The 26,506-nt window shown below is 39.6% G+C and overlaps 1 protein-coding gene across 5 annotated transcripts in view; it reads left to right on the top strand.

Moving 5' to 3' along the window:
* LOC135500896 (potassium voltage-gated channel subfamily H member 6-like) overlaps positions 1-17,126 on the top strand; it is a 600,170-nt gene extending 583,044 nt beyond the window's left edge. For all 5 annotated transcript variants that reach the window (XM_064792608.1, XM_064792609.1, XM_064792610.1 and 2 more), the window contains one exon: positions 15,957-17,126. In XM_064792608.1, coding sequence (XP_064648678.1) covers positions 15,957-16,223 — 267 coding nt within the window. In that variant the 3' untranslated portion in view covers positions 16,224-17,126. The remainder of the gene's footprint in view (positions 1-15,956) is intronic.
* Positions 17,127-26,506: the final 9,380 nt, after the last annotated feature.

Genomic DNA, 26,506 nt, shown 5'->3' on the forward strand with positions numbered 1-26,506 from the left:
TTGACATGTCTCCACGTCCTGTCATAATCCTACTATATAATTTGACTAACACACCGCAATGTTTGTGTGCTGAATCTGGTGTCATGTGGTCCTGTGCTCGCCTAGAAAGTTGCCAATATCCTTTGTTTGTATGTTAACTGTGTCCTCATCCATGTTTTAGAATTTATAATAAAGCGAATTTAACAACAAATTTGCGACTTTTACTGTGTTATTTCACATGCACTTCATTTTATGCGAATGATGGAATCTTCAAAACAACAACAGAGATGAGGAGCTAACGAAACAACGAAAACTACCTGTGACTACTGACTACCTATCAACCCTCCAGTGTTTCGAATAACATTCACCTATTCGCCATTGTTTTCATCAGTGCTATATTCATCCACGTTTTGCCACAAAATAAAGCAGGTAAGTGATCAGCTGGACCTCCTATTACACAGAAAATACTCAACAAATGAACAATAATGTGACTCATAGCATATTAGATGCACCAAACAACTGCAAAACGATACATGTGTGTAAGAAGCATGCCATCCGACAATTGGAAGTGCATACCATCCGACAATTGGAAGTGCATATTTTTCGTCCTACCCAAAGACATCAGGTGCTTATTTCTTCCCTCTTTCTTAGCCTATGCTTGCCTAGAACACCTCCCTCAATGCAACCAACGATGACTCAGATTGCCTGCCTGCCTCTGTCCGACTTCTGTAACAAAAAGTGTCCGACAATAGATTTTTCATCCCTCCACTTCCACACAAATACATGTCCGACAATTGATTTCCCTGTGTGTGCCATTCCCTAACCAAGAGGAAGGTGCTCATCCAGTGCACATTACTTTCAATATCTAATCATCTTATGATATATATTTCCATCCTCCTTTCAGAATCCAGGATCAAGTGATCAAGTGGTGCACAGTCACAGTCACCAAAACTTTCGTCATTGTTCAATCAAAGGTGCTGACATTGCAACCCTGAGGAAGGAGGCAAACGTCTCCTTCGAAAGAATCATTACCAAAGCAGAGACCTTGCAAAAAGAAATGTGCTTTAGGTTCAAAGCTGCTAAGAAATTCAGTTCATCCACCACTCCCTCACCGAAAGGCAGTGCACTGAAAATGACTGCATCACACTGCTTTTGACTGAAACCCCCACTGCATATGACTGTCTTAGGCATATCATTTTTTCTTAATGTTTTAATACCACTGATTTTGACTGAAAGACCACTGCAAAGCACTGCCACTTGCATATCAGTATGAACGACGTATTTCAAAAACACTGCCTATGACTGAAAGACCACTGATTTCCACTTCTCCAACTCTGATCGAAACCCGTGGCATTTTCAACATGACTGAAAACCACTGCTTTATGACTGGTGAGATTAAGACTTGATGGCAGTGTAAAGCAGTGGTAATTGCAGTCAAATTCAGTGTTAAATATCACCCATAATGCAACCTGAGACAGGAAGCTAGTAAGTTTGAATTTGATAGTCAAACATTCAATAAATCATGGTAGCTCTTCATATTTCTCGATATTTACCCGAATTTCAATATGAGAAGAGGGGAGTTTTAGTCAGTTTGAATTGGAACACATAAGGAGCCAAATGAATGCAAAAAGGGTAATCTAGACGGACACTGAAGTTGTATTTTCAGCAAATCAAGAAGGCTGTAGGCCCTATAGGTGTTGTAATGCATGCATACACTGCAAGATATCTGCATGTATCTTCATGCATCTACTGTAGGCCCTAGGTGTTAATTGTAATGTATGCATACACTGCAAATTATCTGCATGGGAGCTCAATACACATCAATCAGTAGATCATTATTCTACAGGCCGCGTGCAGTTACTTTATTTGGACGTCAACTTGATCTAGCTTCAATCCCTGACATCACTGACAGTAGCTATGTGCCATGTGTCGTTTCAATTGTCTAGTGGCCCCATCTGATCACTGTCATTATGACAAAGTTTGCAATGACGTAGGTCAAGAACGTGAATTTGTCATCTTTTTACTGTGTCACGTCATCATGCAATGGCGATGTCCTCTATTTGTGCAGATGACGTCATCACTGCCATATTGGACGCAAACACACCATCTAAAATAGGACAGCAAAAGTAACAGTTCGCTAGAAGTTTTTGCTTTTTCGAACAATTTCTTTGGTTGTCATCAGCACAGGGGGGTCACGTCCCCCAAACCTCTCTCGGCATCCGTGCCTGCATGCCATTAAATAAATTATTCATATTAACACTGAAAATGACTGCTCCCTCCAAGAGGTTTTGGAAATGGCAGTCAAAATCAGTGGTGTTTCAGTGTGGATTCAGTGTGCTGCGAAATATTTAAATTAACACTGAACCCCACTGCCAGCCCTGTGCATGATGCATAGTGGGGAGTCATTTTCAGTGTCAAAAGCAGTGGAAATCAGTCAGCCTAAATATTTAAATGAGCACTGCTTTTGACTGCCTTACCACTGATTTTGACTGTTTTACCACTGCTTATGACTCCCTAACCTCTATTTTTAATTGCTGTATAACTGTATGCTTTGGTATTGCGTGACTGAAAAACACTCCCTATGTCTGCTTTCCACTGATTTCAACACTGCCATAAAAATGTGAGGTAACACTGCAACCTGACTGAATCCTGACTGATATCACACTGCTTTTCGGTGAGGGCTCCCACCAATGCTACCAGCAGCAGCACACCAACAAAGCCACGCTTCACAGCAAATAACTCCTTCCAGACACCGCCAAAGTCACCGTTCCCATCCACCATGGCCTCACCTACTCCATCCACCAGTGCTTGCACCCTTAAAAATTCAAAGAGACCGCCAACCTCATGTAACTCGACAGCCAGCACACCAACTAAAGTCCCCAAGACAGACTTCTTTGAAGATGCTGATGACGACCTTGATGAAATATTCAGCCAGCCTCAACCATCTCTGGAGGCCTCATACAAAACGAGCCCAAAGTCACCATCTTCATCATCAACAACTGCTGATGTCAAGGATACCAGCAACATCAGCAAGCCACTATCCACACCTAACAACCCTACGAAGGACAAAGAAACAGTCCCCTCCACTACCGCACCCTCTACCCCTGATGAAGATAACCAATTCACAATGGAGGAGGCACTGACCATCATCGATAAGGACTAATATATCTCAAAGTCAAAATACTCAACACTCCTCACAATGAACCCATTTTCCTTCAACTAAAATCATTCTCCATGACAATCATTATTCATCTTGCCCTTACTGCTGATAACTTGCTGCAATAATTATTACTGCTGATGAACACCAATAATAACACTTCCTGCTTCTTCACTGCTGTAATTAGAGTCACTGCTTAAAACGTCCTGCCCACCTTCACTTTACAAGTTACTGCACCGGTATTATCACCTCAGGGACAGCTCCAACAACATAGAATTATATACATGCCACAGTTGACGCTTTTATTACAATGTAAAACACATGTCAGTCATATTAGATTGAATAAACAGAGATTTTATCGAAGTAACACTTATTACTTTTTTCCATTCTCCAGGCTTGATACAGACTTCCCTCCCCATACACTATGGCCAGGTCCAAAAGGCGCCTCCTGTCACGTTCAACACAAAATACCTATGCCACGGGGTAAAATTTGCTATGTGTGAAAAAACACCATAATTTCTGTCCATCGGCCACCTTTGATTAATAATTATCTTTTTCTAATTTCTCTACTCACGCATATTCGCCGCAACACTGACAAAACCGCGTGGATTTCTGAGTGTCCGTTCACACAATAGGCCTAAGTAATTAGTTAATAAGATGAGTAAACAAATGCAACGGACTAATTAGGATACAAAAACGCAATGCCATGGGGTAATCATGTTGATTAATTACGCAAATATCTCACCTGTCGGGCCTACTCGACTCTCCAAGCGCACGCGGGAAACCATTGTTTTTGCCTACTGTCCGTAATTGGGAGGGAATTGGACCAAAAATTGGCCATCGCCCTGTCCGCGATTCTGAGTAGAGAGGTGTCCGCCGCGCAGAGGTTTTTGTTATTGGAAATGACTTAGAAAAAAATCAGGACTAGCCGGACGCGTCCGTAATTTAGAGGTGTCCGCCTGGCAGAGGTGTCCGCTGAGGGAGGTTCTACTGTACTTCTTTGGTGGGACACATCATGATATTGGCTAAGAAACGGATATGCGTCATAGGATGTAAACCTACAAACTGCCTTCCGCCAGGCAGTATAAAAAGTTTCAATTGTCCTATCATTCAAGTCCCAAATGACACAACCATACAAAGACATGCATTAAGTGTTAAACAATCTCAATTTTGTTTCGAATTTACAAAAATGGAATTTTGACTCTGCGATTAAAGTCGGACATAGTCCTGGTTACCTCGGAATTCCTTGCATCAGTTCCAATAAGGTGGCCTAAATGGTCGGCCGACCCCTCTACAACCATGCGTGCACCTTGGAAAGCTATTGGAGGCGGACCATCAGCAAAGTTTATACAATTAGGCCTGAAGTATAAGAAGTGACACTTAGTGGCATTAAAAAGAACTAGATATTCCTCGGAATATAAATGGAGGCGACGTTTAGCTGGGTTCCAAGTGAGAATTTGGTTGGACACAATATTATTAAAATTGTCCCAACAAAGCACCCCTGACCAGAGTCCTTGAGGCACTCTAGAAGTAAGTTAGCTACTCAGACTATACACTACTCTCCATGACATACATGTAGACTGCCTTATTAATCCGTGATTTCATGTACTTTAAGCTCTGTACACACTGACAACATTTTGGGAAACATGTTGGCCAACATGTTGTCCAGGTGTGATGTTATCGAAAATGTTGGCAGTGTGTACAGTTCGGAAACATTCGGTAACATGTTGGCCAAATGTTGCTCAAATGTTGTCGAAATAATACAAAATCAATTTTGTTGCCGAGTGTTGTCGAGTTTTATCCAATCAGAAATAGGCCACAAATCACATGATCTACCTGAAGCCATGTGATGTAGTCAAAATAGCAGCCTCCAGCAAGGAATGGTTATTGAGTGAAGTGGAACAACTTATCGCAGTATGGGAAAGTTGTGCCTGTTTATGGGATGAAAGTAGACAGGAGACAGTGGTAGGCCCATGCTGGTCTCTCATACATATCCATGGTCTTGTCCACACTCTTTTCTCATCTTTACGTCTTCTTTGCCGTCTTTAAATCAGGATACGTAAAATTATGGCAGAGCCCACGACAATACATCTTCTTCTCTTGGAATCTTCCATTGTTTATGAATTTCCGTCCAAAATCCTCATTTTCTCAGAAACATTCGATAACAAGTTGCCCAACATGTTGTCGAATGTTGTCATGTGTATACAGGGCCAATTTTTTGTTGCCCAGGTGTGTTGCCGAGATCTTTCCGAAAATGATACCGAAAATGTTGTCACTGACAACATTTTGGGAAACATGTTGGCCAACATGTTGTCCAGGTGCGATGTTATCGAAAATTTGACCCTGTATACACATGACAACATTCGACAACATGTTGGGCAACTTGTTGTCGAATGTTTCCGAGAAATGAGGATTTTGGAGGGAATATTTTGGAGGGAAATTCATAAACAATGGAAGATTCCAAGAGAAGAAGATGTATTGTCGGTGGCTCTGCCATAATTTTACATATCCTGATTGAAAGACGGCGAAGAAGACGTAAAGATGAGAAAAGAGTGTCGACAAGACCATGGATTAATATGAGACACCAGCATGGGGCAAATTTTGTAGCTATTTCTAGAATAGCAGCTTTCTTTTTGTTCTTGTCTTTATATTCCCGGGTGTATACAAAACCAAGACCTAAGACATAAGACCTAAGACCTAAGATCCCCCGAAGTACAAAACTAAGACCCAGGTACAAAACTAAGATCCCCGAGGTACAAAACTAAGACCCGGGGAGGCCAATTCCAAACTAAAATTTTGAAGAAAAATATCAGAGTCTTAGTTTTGTACATCAGGGGATCTTAGTTTTGTACGTACAAAACTAAGACCCCTCGAGGTACAAAACTAAGACCCATGATTTATTTCCAAATTCTGCCCCTAACCCTAACCCTAACCCTAACCCTAACCCATAATTGATATTATTTGGAAGAAAATTAATTTTTGTAGTATATTGTAAAACGGAAAATTTTGGCGGCTGGTTACGGTATTTTCACGGATTTGTTTGAATAAACTTTATTTAGAATTCCTGTTTTGCAGTTTTTATTTTTGCGGATTACAGACATTCGCAAAACACGCAAAATTGAAAATACCACAAAAATTTCCCATTTTACAAGTCATAAATGAAATAGCTTAGTAGTGTGTTGAGTTAAGAAGGGAGTCTCTGTTGTGTATAATGTATTGTTCTATGCAACATGTACATACGCATGGATGTTTGATACAACCCATGTTCATTTCGTTGTAAAAGCTGTGTTTGACGACTCTCTACACTTAAATGCCAAAGGAACATTTTCATTTTGCTTCTTGGTATATTTTCAGTTAAGTCTCCCACAAATATTTTGTACACAATTCTCAAAATATTCTGATCGATTTATGTAAATTCATTAAATAATGGCCTATATTGCAATAACGTTGTTTGACTCGGTTAGTATGTAATTGATGGATAAGAAAACGTTAATATTTTACTCGTTCCAACTCTTCCGATGGCGGCGCTCCTCCGAATGACTCAAAGGAGTATTCCACCGGTTTCGCCACTTTTTGTGGAGCTTGATGGAGGCCATATATGCTAGAGTATATGCTAGAGTGATGACCGGTCGTGCCTGCATAGTGCATATGGAGGTATTATTGAGATGAAGCAACTGCATGCATCTCAAAGGTGATATTACTACATCAAAATGAATTCGAAAGAGGGGCAGAATTTGGAAATAAATCATGGGTCTTAGTTTTGTACCTCGAGGGGTCTTAGTTTTGTACGTACAAAACTAAGATCCCCTGATGTACAAAACTAAGACTCTGATATTTTTCTTCAAAATTTTAGTTTGGAATTGGCCTCCCCGGGTCTTAGTTTTGTACCTCGGGATCTTAGTTTTGTACCTGGGTCTTAGTTTTGTACTTCGGGGATCTTAGGTCTTAGGTCTTATGTCTTAGGTCTTGGTTTTGTATACACCCTATATTCCCTGGATGTTACATCCCATAAACAGGCACAACTTTCCCATACTGCAATAAATTGTTCAACTTCACTCAGTAACCATTCCTTGCTTGAGGCTGCCATTTTGACTACATCACATGGCTTAAGGTAGATCATGTGATTTGTGTCCTATTTCTGATTGGATAAAACTCGACAACATCATTAGCATCTCGGCAACAAAATTGATTTTGTATTATTTCGACAACATTTGAGCAACATTTGGCCAACATGTTACCAAATGTTTCCGAATGTTTCCGAACTGTACACACTGCCAACATTTTCGATAACATCACACCTGGACAACATGTTGGCCAACATGTTTCCCAACATGTTGTCAGTGTACCCAGGAGAAGCCAGGCAGACGACTGATATTTTAAACCTATTATGCATGACTTAGTCAATGTTTAATCTGGTGTAGTTCAATATGTGATGTATAACAATTAATTTCTATATCACTGGACCTTCAAGTTGCTTCGTATTATATACATGTAGATGTAACTGTTGACTAATTGTTCCTCTCGAGATAAGAAATGTATTTTGGGTGTTTCTGCTCATGCTTTCAAATATTAGAAATTCAGTGGGATATTGACACAATTAAAAGAACTATCAGACACATCAATCTATATATTTTGACTACCAATTAGCCATCCTTAAAAAAACATCAATATAAATACTATCAACAAAATATCATTTTTAAGGCCAAATATAAGCGTTTGGATTTAAATTTGACCGCATCTTTTTGGTGTAAAATAAGTAATGGACTTTGACTAAATGCCGGTATCAAGCATTGTTAGTAGGCCTACAATTTGGATTTCTTTATCTTGTGATGCACGCATTCACTTGCGAGAAGAAACTCAACGTGAACACAGTCTTACTCAAATATGTCCAGCCCAGACTAGCTGGATGAAGCAGGGTCCTTCAACATTGACAGGTTGCCAAGCTGTGAATACATCCAAGGCTTGCTGGGAGCTACTACAGGGGACGCAATATTCATTTTGGCTCACCGTAGGGGAGTCTATACAATACAGCAGTGTCCGTCCTTATCGTCCGTCCTCCGTATCCTGTTTTTAAAACAGTGGAGGTTGGAATAGCATTTTTTTTAATTTCAACTGCAGTCTCCGATCATAAAAGGGGGAAAAAAAGAATAAGAAATTGTGTTATGTTAAATAAAAACACTCGTATTTCCCGCGTTGGAAACTAATGAACATTATGGTGGCGTCACTTGTTTTAATGAGACTCATTTTCAATAAAATTTGTATTGTAGGTTCTCCTACCAAGGATACATCACATATCATACGGGTTTTTGATTTGACCTACTTTTCAAGGTCACAGAGGTAAAATGGTGTAAATTGGTCGTTTAAGTGTTACTATGGCACGTTTCTTAACCGCTACAGCTGTGTACTTGAAATTTGGTACTAATAACTTCCTATGTCATGTTACCTAGGACACTGAATTTTGGTCTGATCTTATTCTCAACTTGGCCACCAGGAGGCCAAAACTAAAAAAGGTAAAAAGTGCAATATCTCCCTTATTAGTGACTTGTTTTCGATGATATTTTATGGTAGGTACTCCAAGCAACAAAACATTACACGTCATCCCGACTTTGGTTTGATCTATATACTATACATGTAGAATATATTTTAACCAGGATGAATTCCTAACAACCAAATATCTATATGGTGAGCACAATGGCCCCTGGCCGTTTCATTGATAGTTCCTTTTCCTTTTTGGCTCACCTTATGAGCCTATGCAATGATGCAATGATGCAATGACGTTTCTTAGCGCGGCATGTTTCGTAACTGCTTGAGATCGGGACTTAAAACTTAGTACACATGTTCCCTTCGATCCAGTGGCGAATCGTACCAAATGTTTTTCCAAAATTATTCTTGGTTTGGCCACCGGGGGGGGGGGGGCATAATGCAAAAAGATAAAATATGCAATAGGACCCGCAATTTTGGTCAGATTTTCATGAAATTTTTTTGGTAGGTACTCCAGCAAGCATACATTATATGAAATACGGGTTTTTCGATTTGACCTACTTTTGAAGGTCACAGAGTTCTAAATCACTGATAGGTGGCAAGTTTTGTTTCTATTTGAGCTAGAAGGTCTTAGACAAGTGTGGACTAGTGTCTAGGACCTTTTATTCTACCCCAAAGATTTGGCCCCCTCAAAATCGATAATTTCTCGGAGAAAGTGGTTTTTCAATTTCTGTGATCTCGGCCCCGAGACTTCAAATGACTTGAAAAGGATTGTATATCAAGATGAAGAGAAAAATTTAATTATTACCGATTTGTGCCACACGGTGGCGATAGTGGCTACTGAATGATTTCCTGTGCGCATCGCTGGGATCCCTGCGCAAACGTGCCTGCCCAATTAGGACATTTTTCCTTGAGAGGAAAGCTTTACAAAATCCTCGAAAATGTTCAAGATGCCGATAAAATATCATAAGCTTATTTTATTCAACTTTGGGAGTCAATAAAGCTTTCCGGGTGTTTTTATTGTTTTATTCCATTGTATTTCCTCGAGAAAAATGCTGGAAATCGGTGAATTTTCTAGCAAATTTTGAACTGTAGATATTAGTATTTTGACAGCAGCTGGCAGGAAAATGACAAACTAACAGGCACAAAGATCGTTTGATTCACCAGGTAAGTTTGCTTTCTTTAATATTTAGGTCAGTGCTTGAACTCTTGTTCATTTCTGGCCTAATCAGATAAGTACATAGAGGTTTTTAGACAAGTTTGTTAACTGGTAGTTCACGACCCGGGTTTACAATGCATTACACATTGTTACATGAGATGGCATGAGTTGGCCACTTGGATTCGAGGTTGATGTATTTATTTTCTTACATTCCACCTCGTCAATCCACTCCACTTTTCTGCAGGTGTAGCTGTAAAGCGAAAGGATTTCGGGTACTGATTTCATCATGAGCACATTAGGTTCACTGTTTTATCAATAGTTATGAGATATTTTGTATCAATGGTAGATATATGTACTTCTCCCACTGCACATTTTCTCTTTTCAGTGATGAATAATCAATTCGAGCTACTTTTTCCTTGATTTTTGGGAATTATTGTTTCATTTCCCAATACCCTGTAGAGCCTTGTGTGGTGATCAACATGGCTCCCCTGTCATGCCTGTGCAAAATGAGACAAGACCACAATTGAATATTCATAGGTTGGAGGTTCCAGACCTATCAATTAGACGCGAGTATGTTTTCAACTGTCAAGTGCATATTTGGAGAGGTATTGAAAATATATTTGGTGTGGAAAGTCTACAGAAATTAAGAAATTATTTGATGAAAAAATTAATTTTGCTAATTCGGTTATGGATCACGTCCAAAGTCTGCACGCGATATTCGCCTGCGAAATCTGTCCGAAAATCGAACGGCAAATGTGTGGCGATAATATGAAATCGTCGGTATGTCTGATGCGAAATTCGCCCACAATCGCACCTATTCTTCGATTTCGCCCCAAAAATCGCTCCTGGCGATAATCAAGCGATTTTACGAAATTGGTGGCTCTTGCATGCTTGTCCGATATTCGGAACGATTTTGCAACGACTTTCGCCTTGTTTTATCGGCAGAAAAGTGCAGTCATGTGATGTAAACAAATCGGGTCATACTAAACAGCGTCAATCAGGTTTAAACACATACTTAAAGCCATCAAAGTAAAATCGAATGGTCATAAATGAAATAAGCAGGACACTTCCTGATCGTTTCGTGACATTTGTGTGCTAGATTTAATAGCGAGGGGTCGTCTAAAATGTACCAGCGTGCACCACTCAGTCGGCGGCCATGTTGGATTTGACTTTGGGGAAATGATAGGGCTTCCCAATACAACAGGCCTGTGATTTTAGACACCATCTCCCTTATCTTACACCCAAAAGTCATGAAATTCTCAGGAAATGTGTTTTTTATGGTGTACTTATTACGTTTATGGCCACTAAATTTTATTTTGATGACTTCATACCCGACTTTAAACCAGGTGAACGCTGTTGGGCGCTGGTGGACGCTGTTTAGGATGACCGGATACTACAACGATCTTGATTGGTTGGCTGAGACTCGGACACATAAGCCTAACTATGATTAACTGTATGATTCGGTACATTCCGCCACAATCCTTCAGAATGCATACCATAATACTACCTAACAACCTCAAACCTCTGTGCCAAATTTGTGTAGCTCCTCGTGGATAGATGCGATGTATTTGATTACTGGAGTCAGGTTGACCGGGAATTCCAGTTTGTGTTTTTGTTTGACCAGTCTGCTATCAGCTGATGTCGGAATTTGCATAATTACAACACATGTAATATTCGCTCCGTTCCGATGGTTGGTGAGAGCAAATAAGGCGCGATTATTGTTTTCGCCTGCGATTTTCATTCAGTCTGAATTTGCGCCTGATCATAATAGAGTCGCCAAGAAGGGAGCGATTTGGAGGCGAATGAGTGTGGCAATATTCGACCAGGTGAATTTTTCGCCCCGATTCGCACAGCGAATATTCACGTGCAGACTTTGGACGTGATCCCTTATAGGGGGCGTGTTTTGAGATTTTTCTGCCAGTTGGCTGAAAAGAGACGAAATCTCAACGTCTGTCCAATTTGCCGATTATCAACAAATTTCTGTGGTCAACTACCAGTTTACTTTTCATCATTTACTTGCCCACCTGTTCGGAATATCATATGAAAATATCAGATTCACAACCCCACGCATTATTTGATGCGACGCGGTCAAACATTGACAATTTAACTGCTAAAAGGCTTAAAAAATCAATGGTGGTCATGTCTCTTATAAATGTCTGAGTCTGGATTCAGGGTAGGCCTAACTATGTATTGCTCCCAAAGTCTCACCAGCCCACGGTAAGTGCTTTGGCCTTGGCGATGTTGGATAGTTCATCTTAGGTCTACCCATACACAAATAGAACAGGGTTTTTTTAATGTTTGGCATGATGATTGAGCAAAATTTGCTCTTGTCTTCCAAATCTGACATGTCAAAATGACAGCTGATCACTCAGATGGTACAGGCCTGGAATTCTGCTCAAATGCTCAGATATAAATATTGAATGAATTCATCGGAAGGCAGCTCAGAATATTTTCAGGTTTCTTATTCATTGATCTGAAGCAAAAGAATGGTCAGGGTTGGGGTGAGAACTCTAAAATTTGAGGTTGACTCTGTTCGAAAATAGGTCATCATATTTTCGAAATGTGTATGCCTAGGATTGTCAATGTGTTGAAGAAAAGGGTTCTACCCATAAACCCAAACCATTCCTTTTGCCCTAGATTGGTCAGTGATAGAGCCCCTTACACCAGGTGGAGGAAACCACTGCTCCTTGCCACAACAAACCAGTAGCAAACTAAGTTGAAAATACTGCATGGTCGCACATCACATGTTCTTTTGTTCATTGTGCCTATATTGAGGTTTGTTGGGGCCAGCAGTGGCTTCCTCCACCTGGTGTTAATTTAGTATCAACTGATCCCCCCTCCTTCCCAAAAACATTTTCAATTTTTTTTAAAATATGTCCAAGGAAGCAGTAGGCTAATTGCATTCAATTCTATGCTTTGCCCCAGCTTTAGTACTGTCCAGCAAAATGGCGGATTGCCGTCATTCAGATTAGCGTATTCAGACCTGTACCTTTCGTCACAATGTGCGCCTTAAACACACGTTATCATGTTTTACAGGGATGATCGACAGCCGTTGCATTTCAACATTTCTTTGAGCACAAAACGACCGAGAGAGAGGAACAGAGCTACTTCCATAGAACCAAACTAACACACTTGCACCTCCCACCTCCCATCCAACATCAGTGCTAACCTGCGCAGTCATCAGAAGAACCAGTCGATTCTAGTATTCATTCTTTTTCACTGTAATAATTAGGCTAAAAAAAGTTAATGTTATGTTTCTGGTTTCATGGTCAACTTCCAAAGGATGCGGTCATGCGTGGTTTTTTTTCTGTGATATAATTAGTCTCCGGCTTTGAGCTGGATACTTTTATATTAGTAGGTATTCTTCTCCCCAGAAAATTATTCCAGCACACTCTTGTATCAGGTGGACGTGGCGTGTGCACGTACATAGTGGAATGCACTGCAAATGGTAGCTAGATTCAACCTTGTCCGCCATCTGAACATACAGTCTGGGTTCCAGGGTGATGTCCCTTATTGAAATACACAGAGGTATGCATGTGAAACGGCATAGAACAAACCTCACAGAACTCGCTGCTTACAGCAATACCAATAAAGGAAATTATTCTGAAAGTGTTCTTTCCCTTGCTTCCGATTGTTTGGTATTGTAATATTTCTGCGCATAGGATTGAAATTTGATCAGCCCTTATTTTGATACCGCTATTTGATCAGTTGTTTCGCCACAAATCATAGCTGAAAATCATAGCCTGGTACCGCTGGCCACCGTCAGATGGCAGGGAGTTGATACCCCAGGGAATTCCTTGATCAACATAGCGTATGGAAATACACTGAGCAATACCTGTAAAGAAGTGAACGGTACAAGGATACTGCTCAGTCAGCACTTAAGTTTTATTTAGGGGTTTTTTTGTGCCACACCCTGTGTACCAAATATTTTAGTAACTCAGCATCAGTACAGAGGGCAGTATTAGTGTAAAAAACCATGTGGTAGAGAGGCCATGTTTTCTCAACTATGCTCCTTGATTTTGTGCAATAAATTAGATTATTAGTCATGACTGAGATGTACATTTTATTTCCTGAACCATGTGAATGAAGAAGAAATCGGAACCTTTGTTTTGAAGAGACTGTTTCGTGAGTTCATTCATTTCATCAGACTACAATACAACTTGGAACAGGCACACGGTTGTCAGTATGTCGAGATGAGCATGATGAGGAGGAGCTACTGAGACAGTAGTACACTGTACAGCTTGAGTATTTCTTTTGCTTCTTTTGTGTGAAGAAGTGACATATACCGCATGTGTTTCATACATGGCATTCACGTCGTTCATGTAATTCTTCTTCACTGTCTTCCAAGTGTCATGCAAATTTCTCGCATTCCTAATAATGGCACCGGCCCCCCCCCCCCTCCCCCCTCAAAGCCGGAGACTCCAGAGTCTGGCAAGACTCAGCTGACAATTCTAGTTTTTATTACTTTTAGTAAGCTCATTTTGCGATATCCAATCTACTTTCACAGAGGTAAAAACAGCACAGATTCAGAAATAATGGAAATAAAATGAATATCTGCAACATCTGTCTGCAATGTATGTTTGTGGACTAACAATGCTGAACAATGTATACAAATCAATGCACGCCTAGAGGGAAATTCAAATGAGGAGTCATGCGTATAATAGGTAGTTCAAATAAATGCCACATGGCGCTCAGGTGTAGGATATGGTCTACTTGGCTACTGAATGTGAAAATAAAAAGATATTGACGTGCGGGGGTTTGAATTGACGCGGTCGGAAACAAGAAACATAACATTAACTTTTTTGGCCTCAACTCAAAATAAAAATAAATAAACAGTATGTGGCAGTTGGTTTGCAAAAAATTAGTGTATCTGTTAAGTTTTTACTCTCTGTCATCAATGTGGGCTAAGAAAATCATACCCCTTGGACTTGTTCCTCGCCTTGTACTTTGAAACTAGTGGTTGTCCCTGATGTGAAGCTGATGGCAATTATTGCATGGCTGTCCCGGCTTAGGCTGGACCATGTTAACTGGACTAGTTGGTCACAACCAACCTATGCTTCAAAGGAATTGATGTTAAGGTCCAGACTGCAGTAACTGGTTGTCTACTGGGTTGTGGCTGTTGAAGAAACCATGGCAACTAGTTAGATTTACTCTCTGTAACAACCTTTATCTTGTAATCACACTCATTACATGGACATGAAGCTGTATGTGCAGTGAGATGGACCGAGCAAAGCTCCTCTTTTTCTTCTATAATTTGGCAAGCGGCCATCTTGGAAACCATTTTAAGGTCAGTTTTGTGATGGAATATTGATATTAACTGCCTCAGGAAAGAAAGCTGCACTACCACACTACTTCCTCTAAGATCGCAAAATTGACATCAATGACCAAAACTGTTCTCCCCATGTCCATTGCAAATGACATGCATTAACATTACCCGAGGTGAGCACATGGGCCTTGGACCTTTTTTATTCATGTGTATGTAGTTCGATTTTGGGTGCAGTGTGATTCTTAGTTTTCCCTCTAGGTGGCTTTTTCTAAAAAACTTAAAAGTGGTCTAGCAGCCATCCTTTGAGCTAAGATGCTGATATTTCTACTGTAGGTGCAGCTACTAAAGGTACCTGATATATAATACAAGTTTTTTACTGACCAAGCTGGCGCAGTGCCCTTGGCACTAATTTTCTGGGCTACCCGATATATATAAAAAAGCATCTCAAACAAACAATAAAACTTAAAATTGATATTGAAAAATGCCATGAAAAAGGAGCAGAATTTGCAGAGTATCTGGAGGAAGACAAAAATTTTTTCGCACCTTTTTTTGCACCTCAGCACTTTCCAGATTGCACTTCACAGAAGGAAAAGATCGTAAACAAAAATAAATTGTTATTGAAACTTATATGTGTACAAAACATTTTTGTGAGTTAACAGTAAAAACTGCAAATTACAAAAAAAAGGTGTGGCAAATTGGCAGTTAAGAGTGGTCAAGTTTGAGTCAACTTAACTAGCTCGGCATAATAACAGGATTAAGACTTCAAGGTAACAATTGTCTATCAAACTTTGATCTGGTGAGCAAGGTATCAACTATTTAATGTTCGGGACCAGTAAGTTTGTATTGATGTGCGGTTAGTGGAGTTGGAGTGGCTGCATTGCACATGTGTATATTGAGTTGTTTTTCATTTGCAGGAAGAGTATGAAGCACCAAGTTCACCAGTAGCACGATCACCACTGGAGCCACCATTACAGTTTGAATCTCCTTGGGAATTGCGTAGTCCTGAAACTCCGCCAGCCTTTAGTCAACCTCAGCCACAGAGTCGGCGGCTATCACCAGAGCGCCAGCACCATAGTCGACAGTCACTACATGATCAGCATCAAAGTAGGCGTCTGTCACCAGATCGTCAACGACAGTTGGGACTTCCAGAAGGACAAGACTGGAGAAATACAGAAGTGTAGAATAAACACAAGCTCTCTTCTTCCAGGGCTTAAGTTCAGTTTGGTTTTGAAGAGATCAGCAAAACACTTCATGAGGAGAAGATGAGCGCCACCTACATCCAACTGGTTTTAGGAATTGATGCCTCACTGTCGCTAATGGTAATCAATACCAACAGTGAGGTATCAAATTCTATTCTAAAATATTTCAAATCAAATATCGAATAATGTGGTTTTAACTCTTTGATGCTGCAGAGCAAGTGTACTCGGTTGCATATTCAGCCCCCTGTGATGCACACTGGGTTCCCTCGGTTGAAGCATTCCCTTACAACACTGGCAATCTCCGTCCGACGATCTTTTTGAAAACGATCAGGGTGCCAACTGATATGATCTGGTGACACTACTTATTCCTTTTGCGCATGAAAGATGGTAAAGCAATTGTGTTCAGCGGAAGATAAACCAAAATGGCGGGATAATTCAAGCAACCAATTTTCAGTGGCTGAAGTGCTTCTACATTGAATTAAACAATCATTGACTAAAAACAAAGCCATGAATGTGTTCAAATCATTGCTCAGGCTTTGTCTCATGATTGCCAACCCTCAAAATGAGATAATCTTCTGAAATTCAATTACTTTGTTGTACAATCTCGGTCAGAAGTTATTAACCACCTGATATTTGTAAATTACTCCGTTATTCCCCAATATTTTTTCACCAATTTCTGATGCATGGTAGTTAGGTCATTTGTCCATCATTTGGCAAAATGATTTTTCTGATCAATGGGCGGACTTCGGTTTTGTCGTTGTTCAAAGATTACCGGTCCAATTGAGATTTTCTTAAACTCTGCAATTCCTGAAAATTTTCACCTGTAACATCTTCTTGTTACTGCATAGATGGATATTACCATCAAACATTTTCAAAATATTTGATTTTTTAACGTGAAAATGGCAACTTTGTTGGGATTTTGGCACTCTGTTTCTGTGTCCAGTGAACAGCACTCCGGGATGACCCCCTTTCTATAGTTTGGTTTAGTGGTTTTCCTAGACTTCATCAGTTTCATAATTGACATCCTGATTGAATGGTTGAAACTGACCTGCATTCATCCTTTAGGAAGAACATGGCATGGGGTTGTAAGATCGCCTATTATATTAGGCCTTGGCCATTGAAAATACTCTCAGTATCTCCTGAATAGCCAGGATGAACCTGGAAAGCACCCAAGTTTTGATCTGTTCAGTCTGCTGTCAACACATGTTTTGATATGCCGAGGACACATGGCTCAAGAGAACTTTCTGAGTATCAGAAAGGTCAGTTGATGTCATTGAAAGCTGCAGGGAGGAGTAATCGAAATGTGGCAAGGGAAATTGGTTGTTCTCATGCAACAGTGCAATTTTGGTGGACCCGCTTCCACAATGAAGGAAATCTTCATCGCCGAGAAAGACCAGGTGCCCCAAAATGCACCACTGAACGAGAGGATAGACAGCTTGTTAGGCAATCGAGGATGCATCCGTTCAAAAATGTGAAATCCTTAAGAAATGATGTGGGTTTGAGGGCCAGCCTTTCAACTGTTAAGCGGTGCCTCAGAGTGGCAGGACTAAACGGTTGCATTGCAGCACAGAAGGACAAACTAACTGATGCCCACAAGTTGAGCAGATACAACTTTGCAGTGGCTCATCAAGACTGGACTATTGAACATTGGCGTCAAGTTGCATTCACTGATGAGAAGACTTTTGTCGTTGGAGATAATGGTCAAGTTTTCGTTCGCAGGCCAAAAGGCCAACGCTTTCATTCAGAATACATCAAAATTGTTCAAAGAAGTGGTAGATTCAGCGTGCCTGTCTGGGCATGGATGAATTCACGTGGAGACGGACAGATAGTGCGTATAAATGGGAGGTTAAACCAGAATCAGTATCTGCAAATTCTTGCAGATCAGATGGACAACATTCATCATGCTTTTCCTGACAGACTTATTTATCAACAGGATAAAAGTCCAATACACACAGCTAGGCGTGTTGGACAGTGGCTTCGTGACCGGGAAATTGAAGTTTTGGACTGGCTTTCTAAAGGGGCTGACATGTCGCCAATTGAAAATGTTTGGTCAAAGGTTCAGAGAGATGTGGACTTTACAAATGTTACTAATCAGGATGAACTGTGGCTTGCTGTCGAGGAAAGTTGGAATCGTCTTCGTGAGGACCACGAGTATTGGGAGGGATTGGTTGTGTCACTTCCTGATAGAATGAGGGCTGTTATAGAATCTAGGGGTGACTGGACTAGGTTTTGAATAAACTGTTGTTGTATGGTGATAGTAAAGGTGGGGTAGAGACTAAGCACAGTAAAAAAACCCACTATAGTCTGGTTCAATCTAGAGGTGAACCATTGGAATGCCAGTGTGGAACAGTCAATTTTGACCACAAGATTTTATTTGCGTGTTACCCTTATGAAATGAACTTCTGGCTGAGAATAGTCCATGGGCCAATGTTTATTATTGAGCAAGGTCATCCGATTCATTATGCCATAACATGTAACCTTAATTATGTCATTATTGCCACACTCTAACCACAAACTACATTTCCAATGGTCCACCTCTAGGTTGAACCAAACTATAAACATCTTTAAAAAAGCCCGTGTAGATTTCCCAAGTTTAGGCCATGAATTACACTGAAAATAAATGCCAAGTTACAAAATAATTTCTCTCCATTTTCCTTTGACAATAGCAGTTGTTATTCAATAAGACCATAATCTGATCAGCTTCTATTCAAGATGATCAATGAATGCAAAATAACCCATAAAAGGCCTCATTGGACCTTTGTTAATAGGGAAGTGGTGAAGCTTGAGGGGTCATCTCGGAGTGCTGTTCACTGGACACAGAAACAGAGTGCCAAAATCCCAACAAAGTTGCCATTTTCACGTTAAAAAATCAAATATTTTGAAAATGTTTGATGGTAATATCCATCTATGCAGTAACAAGAAGATGTTACAGGTGAAAATTTTCAGGAATTGCAGAGTTTAAGAAAATCTCAATTGGACCGGTAATCTTTGAACAACGACAAAACCGAAGTCCGCCCATTGATCAGAAAAATCATTTTGCCAAATGATGGACAAATGACCTAACTACCATGCATCAGAAATTGGTGAAAAAATATTGGGGAATAACGGAGTAATTTACAAATATCAGGTGGTTAATAACTTCTGACCGAGATTGTACATAATGAGCTCCTGCTAATTATTTCTGTTTTGGATAAGGTGGCAAAAATTCAGTTTTTCATTGGAATGGCAACTTTTCATACTTTATGTATCTTGGATTGCTATGCATATAATAAAAGAAGACGCCAAGAGCTTCAAGATGATGTATGATATAAGTACTTCAGAGCAATATTATTTGTTAAATATTTCGATTGAAAATTGCTCTTTTTCAATTTTTTCAGTCACCGACAAAAATCATGCCATGGCATCAAAGAGGTCAATGCTTTTGAAATTCTTCCACATTTTGCACCAAACAAAGTGGTTATGGTTGCCTAGCCATAACCGCTTAATTCAAAGAGAGGCTTCATTCTAAATCCAGTTATTTTAGAATTACCACTTCGCTTCATATCAGGATGCACAATCACACTTTGTCAATGGTTTTGATAATTCGTGTAATTAACCTCTCGAAAGAAGATTTTCACAAACATTTCAACCTGCAACATAAATGTATCTATAGTACAACTTTGATATGAGGAACTGGCGAATTTCGAACTGTGGAATGCAATGTTGCAAGTTTTGTTGTGTGTTAACTCCAAAATTACTTGAGCAGAACCTAAATACTGTCAGATGGATTCAATGGCACAGTTTGATATAAACCAGGCATGCCTTACTATTCCTTGAGTTCTCAGGCTTCTGCATTTTATGAGCATTTTGCGGCCCTGATAGCGCTCCACGTTTATCAGCCAAAACCGAACCTGCTTGTGTATATGCAACTTATGCCACCTGGCTAACACTGCTTGATTGCTGCTGCAAATGGCTTGTTTATAGAGAATACTATATGCTGCAATTGCTAGCCTGCTATGTGGCAATGATATTACAGGCAGTTACAACAATAAAAGCCCTGAGTTGATAATAATTGAAAAAATGTCCGAGTGTCTCAGTTGGAACCATAGACTGAAATTCACAAAAGTAATTATTTCAGATCAACTTGTTTTCAAGTTTTTCTCTCATAAAACTGTTACAATTATGTGTCGTCCATCCGTCTATAATCACATTTTTATATCTACCCAGGTTATCCATCTGAAACTTTGTACAGGAGTACCCCCAGATGACCTCAAAGACCAAATTTTGTTCGGTTCGATTTTGGCTTTAACCGAACGCGAAACTGGAATGTTTGTGATGTGCATGTGGACCTTCTACATAATATACTCATTACCCCCGGTGCACGAATTGAAATCGAGGCATTCTCTGTAGACACCAGAGGGTGCACTTTGAAAAATATATACGCTATAATGTATTTCGATGGTTTATGCCTGTTTCGCCTATTCCTGTTTCGCCTATTCCTGTTCCGCCTATTCCTGTTTCCTGTTATAGCCTTTAACACTATAGTAAGGGACGGTTCATATTCCTACGTCTGTGGGGAGGTTAGCAATACATTTGAATAGGCGAAACATGAATTAGGCGAAACAGGAAGTAGGCGAATCAGGAATAGGCGAATAAGGAATTAGGCAAAACAGGAATAGGCGGAACAGGAATAGGCGAAACAGGAATACACCATTTCGATACCAACTTTATGATAAACAAAAGCAATTAGAGTGATAAGGTCAATTTATCTTTGCATTATCATGTTTTCAGTAAAAGTCAAACTGATACAGTACCGAGGTCTGTGATTGAATTGAGTTCAGACTTTTTAGTCGAAATATTTTATATAGTGATCTCTGGACGCTCTCACACAAAGTGCACCCTCCGGTCTCTGCAGAGAATGCATGCACTCGATTCGTGCACTGGGATAAAGGGGATATTCAGTACAAGATCCAAATGCACATCACAAACATTCCCAAGAGCTCAGCTTGGGCATTATTCAGGAATGTATATCAGACCCATCAGCTTTAATGCACCTGCAGATAAAACACTCATTATTGACCCATTTGCAATTAAAACTTAATCTAGCAAGGATACTCCACATATAATCCTGGTTCATAAGTCATTTATGGCTTGTCTCTAAAGATATTCACTGCATTATTATCAATATCACAGGGTTCTTATCTGAACAGGCTTTTAAACTGTCGCCCTTAATAGATACATAATAGTTTTGAACTACTTCTTATGGCCACTGAAACTACAAAAAGCTCACTCGTATTTTGGTTCATCTGCAGGTATTACCAGGAATGTTTAAATGTTTAATCACTATTCCAAGAAACTTGTAAAACTTTATTCAGCCAAAATAAGACATTTTGCCCTGGTAAAAATTTCAAAATGTTAAAAAAGTAATATTCCAACTTCAAGAATTTACAAATTTGAGCAATATTACGTCTTTTTAGAACAATTTTGATTGCACTATTTGTGCAAGGCTACATGATTCGCAGCAGGGAACAAGAGTGAAGCGGCTAAAATGGAACTACGCGTTCGCGATTCCGGCTATTTCCGACTTACATTTTAGAATAACCGGTCAAACCATCTCAAACGACCTGCCAACCTACCGTCATATGCAGTATCCCTTTCCCTTCTCTATAGCACATGTATCTGTGTAGTGCCCAGCGCAATGGACGTGATGGAGTCTGACGCACTGCATATGTAGTTGCACTGCACTGTAGTTTTTCTACTGGAGTTTCGTAGTTGAGTCACAGGCTCCATAAGTCAATGTGATATATCCAATCCACGATAGCAGGTCATGTGAAATGAAATTGTAAACAAGCGCATGTGCGCTGGTCAAATGACAACAAATGCATGTTGCGCGTTGCAGTTCATGCATTGCATCGGTCGAGACACTCGAGTAGAAAAACTACAGTGCATAAATTAGGCCCAAATCATGTTTTTATATCCACCGACCATGTAGACAAAGTATATCTTTAGAGTATCGTTATCAGTTCCTTACCGCGTGGGCTCGTTTTCCCGGTATAATTGACTGGAGATGCTGCTGTCAGACACGTCGGACTCCATCACGTCCATTGTGCTGGGCACTACACAGATACATGTGCTATATAGAAGCGAAAGGGATACTGCATATGACGGTAGGTTGGCAGGTCAGTCGGTCGGTCGGTCGGTCGGCGTTTTTCCGGTTACCAGATTAATGTGAACCATTTGTAGGCCAATAGGTTATTAGGGCCTGAGACAAGACCACCATTGAATATACATAGGTTGGAGGTTCCAGGCCTATCAATTAGATGCGAGTATGTTTTTAACTGTCTAGTGAAAATTTGGAGAGGTATTGAAAAGATATTTGGTTTGGCAAGTCTACAGATGTAAAGAAATTATTTGATGAAAAACTTTGAATTTTGCTAATTTGGTTTTGAGATTTTTCTGCCAGTTGGCTAAAAAGAGTGGAAATATCAACGTTTGTCCAAATTGTCATTTATCAAAACATTTCCGTGGTCAACTACCAGTTTACTTTTCACCATTTACTTGCCCGACTATCCAGAATATCATATCAAAATTTCAGATTCACAACCCCATGTAGTATTTGATGCGATGCGGTCAAACATTGACAATTTACTGCTAAAAGGCTTTAAAAATCAATGGTGGTCATGTCTCGCCTTGGTTTGTCATAACAGGTGTATCTGATGTCTGTCTCTCTACCATTAGGTGGCCTTGCATGCAAAGAGCTGCATTTATTGACCAGCTATAACGATTTAGAGTGAGCCTTTGTTGTATGTTTTTGAGCTGATTTTTGAGGAGTTGTTTCAAATAAATACTGATAATTAAGATACGGGTTTGAATTGGATGCACTAATAAGTTTACCTGGATGTTTAGGTGCGTGGGAAATATACTTCTAGATTTAGATACATTTAGTAGAAATCACATGTTTTCAGATATTGCTTACATTTTTGCTTTCTTTATTACAAATTGTCATGTGGACTATCTTTTCAGCACTAAGTTATAATGAGAACAGGCTTTATCACAAGATGACGATTCGGTGGGTTATGATTCAAAATATAGCTGTTTGTCAAAGTTTATGACTAAAATGATCTCCTATCAAATCAAGTTGGTTTCCATTGCCACCGCGATGAACCTGGAAGCGTTGGTATTGACCGCCATATTGTTAAGCCATGTTATGTAATACTCCCAGTATTCTTCAAAGCCCCCTGCGGTGATGTGTTATCATTAAATGGAAACCCCTATGCGAAGAGTTCTGTTGAGAACAGAAACCCTTCAACTACATGGGTGATGTCAATACAAAATGCTTGATCGCCTATTCTCCCCATGGGTATCTATTAGGCGAAGGGAAGGATATTCCTTTTAATGATTGTTGCAATGATAAGTTCTAAAGTAACACCAATAAATTGACTTGAGTGACTGTGTTAATGTCATCTGCTGTGACTGCAATAGTACCTGCATCAGCTATTGGTCAGGAGTTTATGATGGTTCATTGCCCTATGATGTGCATATTAATATCAACACCTTCTTCATTCAATATCTCCCAAACTAGTGCACCAATTCCGATGCGGTTTTCAGGATATTATCAGAAATCGTGTTTTCTATTTATACATTATGGCAGGAATGCGAATACATGAGTCTTTCATTATGTTATCAGCCAATTAAAAAACCCTTAAAAAAAATTTCAAACTTGTTTTTAAATATTTTTCGCAAGAACAATAAAACACAAAATTCTAAGAATACTGACAAAAATCAATCAAAATCAATTAAAAATTAAGATAGAGCAATTTGACTATTTGTTAAATTAAGGGTTTCACTACCAAAAGCATGTTTTTCTCGGAAAAACATGCCACTTGACAGTGAAAACGCTGTTGAAAAATAGCTCTATCTCCGTTATTACTCGTTCGATTTTGATGATTTTTTGTCAGTATTCTTAGAATTTTGTGTTTTATCATTGTTGTGACAAATGTCTCAAAAAAGTTTGGACTGAAGAAGTTTTTTTGTAAGAGTTTTTTAAATGGCCGATTACATAATGAAGCACTCATTCATTCACATTCTTGCCATAATGTGTAATTAGAAAACAAAATTGCACACAATATTCTGAAAAACCGTATCGAAATTGGTGTACTAGTTTGGGAGATATTGAATGAAGTAGGTGTTGATTTTAATATGATCAGGACTGTACATGATCGCCTGTATGAATATAGCAAGCCAAAGCTGGAAAAAATTCAGGACCCAAATATTTACTGATGATATCCATAGTGTCATCTGCCTCGTGTATGATATCTGTTTTGATGCTTGTTTGACGATATAAAGATGGGCATATTGAGTAATAAACTTTATTGAATAGTCGGCATGAATTCGCAGATGGCACCACAAGAGGGTACATCAATATGGGAAAAGCACTGTATATTGTATCATCCCTGTTCTTTTTTTAAGTGAAGTGTCCAAACATTAAAGCAAAATTACCAATTTTTCTAAACTAGAAAAATTAATTAAGTCATTACTCTTAAAAACAAACAATGATTTGACTAATTCTGCAACACAGTCTCTGAGAAAGAGTTAAGAATATTCATCTCCAAACAGTCCTAATACTTAAACTAACCACTAATGCACTACACAGGCATAAATGTCTATGAAAAATCAATAGATTCTATGAAAAAACTATGTAGAATATTTACTATATAGATCTTTAAACAGAAATATTTGCCTGTGTACATGTAAATGATTGTGAAAAAAAAATTCACACTGTTCTTCACAAACAAGATAGAGAGGAAACTGAAAAGTAGGATGAGGTAGAGATTACGAGCAAACAGCAACCCCAGGCAGGGGTAGAGGAAGAAAAGGATGAAAAAGGTAGTTAATATTCTTTAGAGAAATGTATTTACCTTTGTCCTTTTAGTGCTCCTATTATAAAACACAGAATCAGCACATAGCGGAGACAATTATGTTATAAACTTATTTCAGGGACAGATTTTCACCATGATGAATAACATGAGACACACAAATCATATACACAGGTGGATGAATATAAGACTAATTTCTCAAACTGAACTGCGCTTGAGGAGAGGTTACTAGCACTTCACACCTAGGTTGTGTCATAGTCAGCAAACTAAGCGGGATTGCTGACTACACAACCAGATCTTGTCTGAACAATTGGCTCTATGGCAGGCGCAACACTAGAATCGTTGGAGACAAAGTTTTCTAGCAAGAACAGGCGGTGTGCTCGGAAAACGCGGATCACTGTCCATTTCATCCTCGGTTGTGACGGTCTCGCTTTTCAAAGGTTGTTTCTTGGTCTTCCTAAGGTTAACCTCGGTTACGTTTATAAGTTCGTACTCGATCGATCTCTTAGCTTCCTTGTAACTGTAGCCTTTTTCCACAAATTCTCACTATGTCTCCTGGCTAGAGTTGCGGGAGGTCCTCAGCATTCCGATTATAGTAGTGTCTTTGCTTGTCCTGATTGGCTTTAAAACTGTTTCCTGTTTTGTCCCAATTCACAGTATTCGGTTTCAGAAGATTTTCTCTCATTGGCAAAAGAGTGCATATTCCTCTACCTTTAAGTGTCTTTACTGGGCTGCTTTCTAGTCCTTGAGGGGGCATATATAATGCGGTGATCTAAAATAGTCAAATACGGATAATTTCCTGACTTTAACGCTTTTCTCAACAGTTTCTTTGCCGCTTTAACTGCTGATTCAAACTTGCCATTGCTTTGACAAGGGCATGGACTGATCAATTGATGTTGAAAATCCCAGTCTTTTGCAAATTTACGGAATGCACAAGAATCATATCGGGGACCATTATCACTAACTACTTTCTCCGGACAGCCATATCTAGCAAAATGCTTCTTGATCTTCAAAATTATTGCTTCAGAACAGGTGTCTTTCATGCGATCACTTTCCCAGAAATTACTTCAGCCGTGTTCTAACATAAATCACTTCTAGACCGCTTTCCCCAAATCGCCCTGCGGAAAACGATTTACCTTGAATCCTTTTAGAAGTAACCATTCACACAGCACTTCTGAATCAATTTGAATGCGTTTTGGGCTATTCTCGCTCAATGCGATTCAAATCCAAGTGCTACCTGTTGTTGAATCGCAAAACTACGTCAAAGTTCAAGGTCAGCAGATCCAAGATGGATGCGCCCAAAATGATACCGAGGTGGAGACAAGACCACTAATGAATATTCATAGGTTGGAGGGTCGAGGCCTATCAATTAGACGAGTGCATGTTTTTAACTCTCAAGTACATATTTGG

Source organism: Lineus longissimus, chromosome 16, assembly GCF_910592395.1.
Source record: "Lineus longissimus chromosome 16, tnLinLong1.2, whole genome shotgun sequence".
Lineage (NCBI taxonomy): Eukaryota > Metazoa > Nemertea > Pilidiophora > Heteronemertea > Lineidae > Lineus > Lineus longissimus.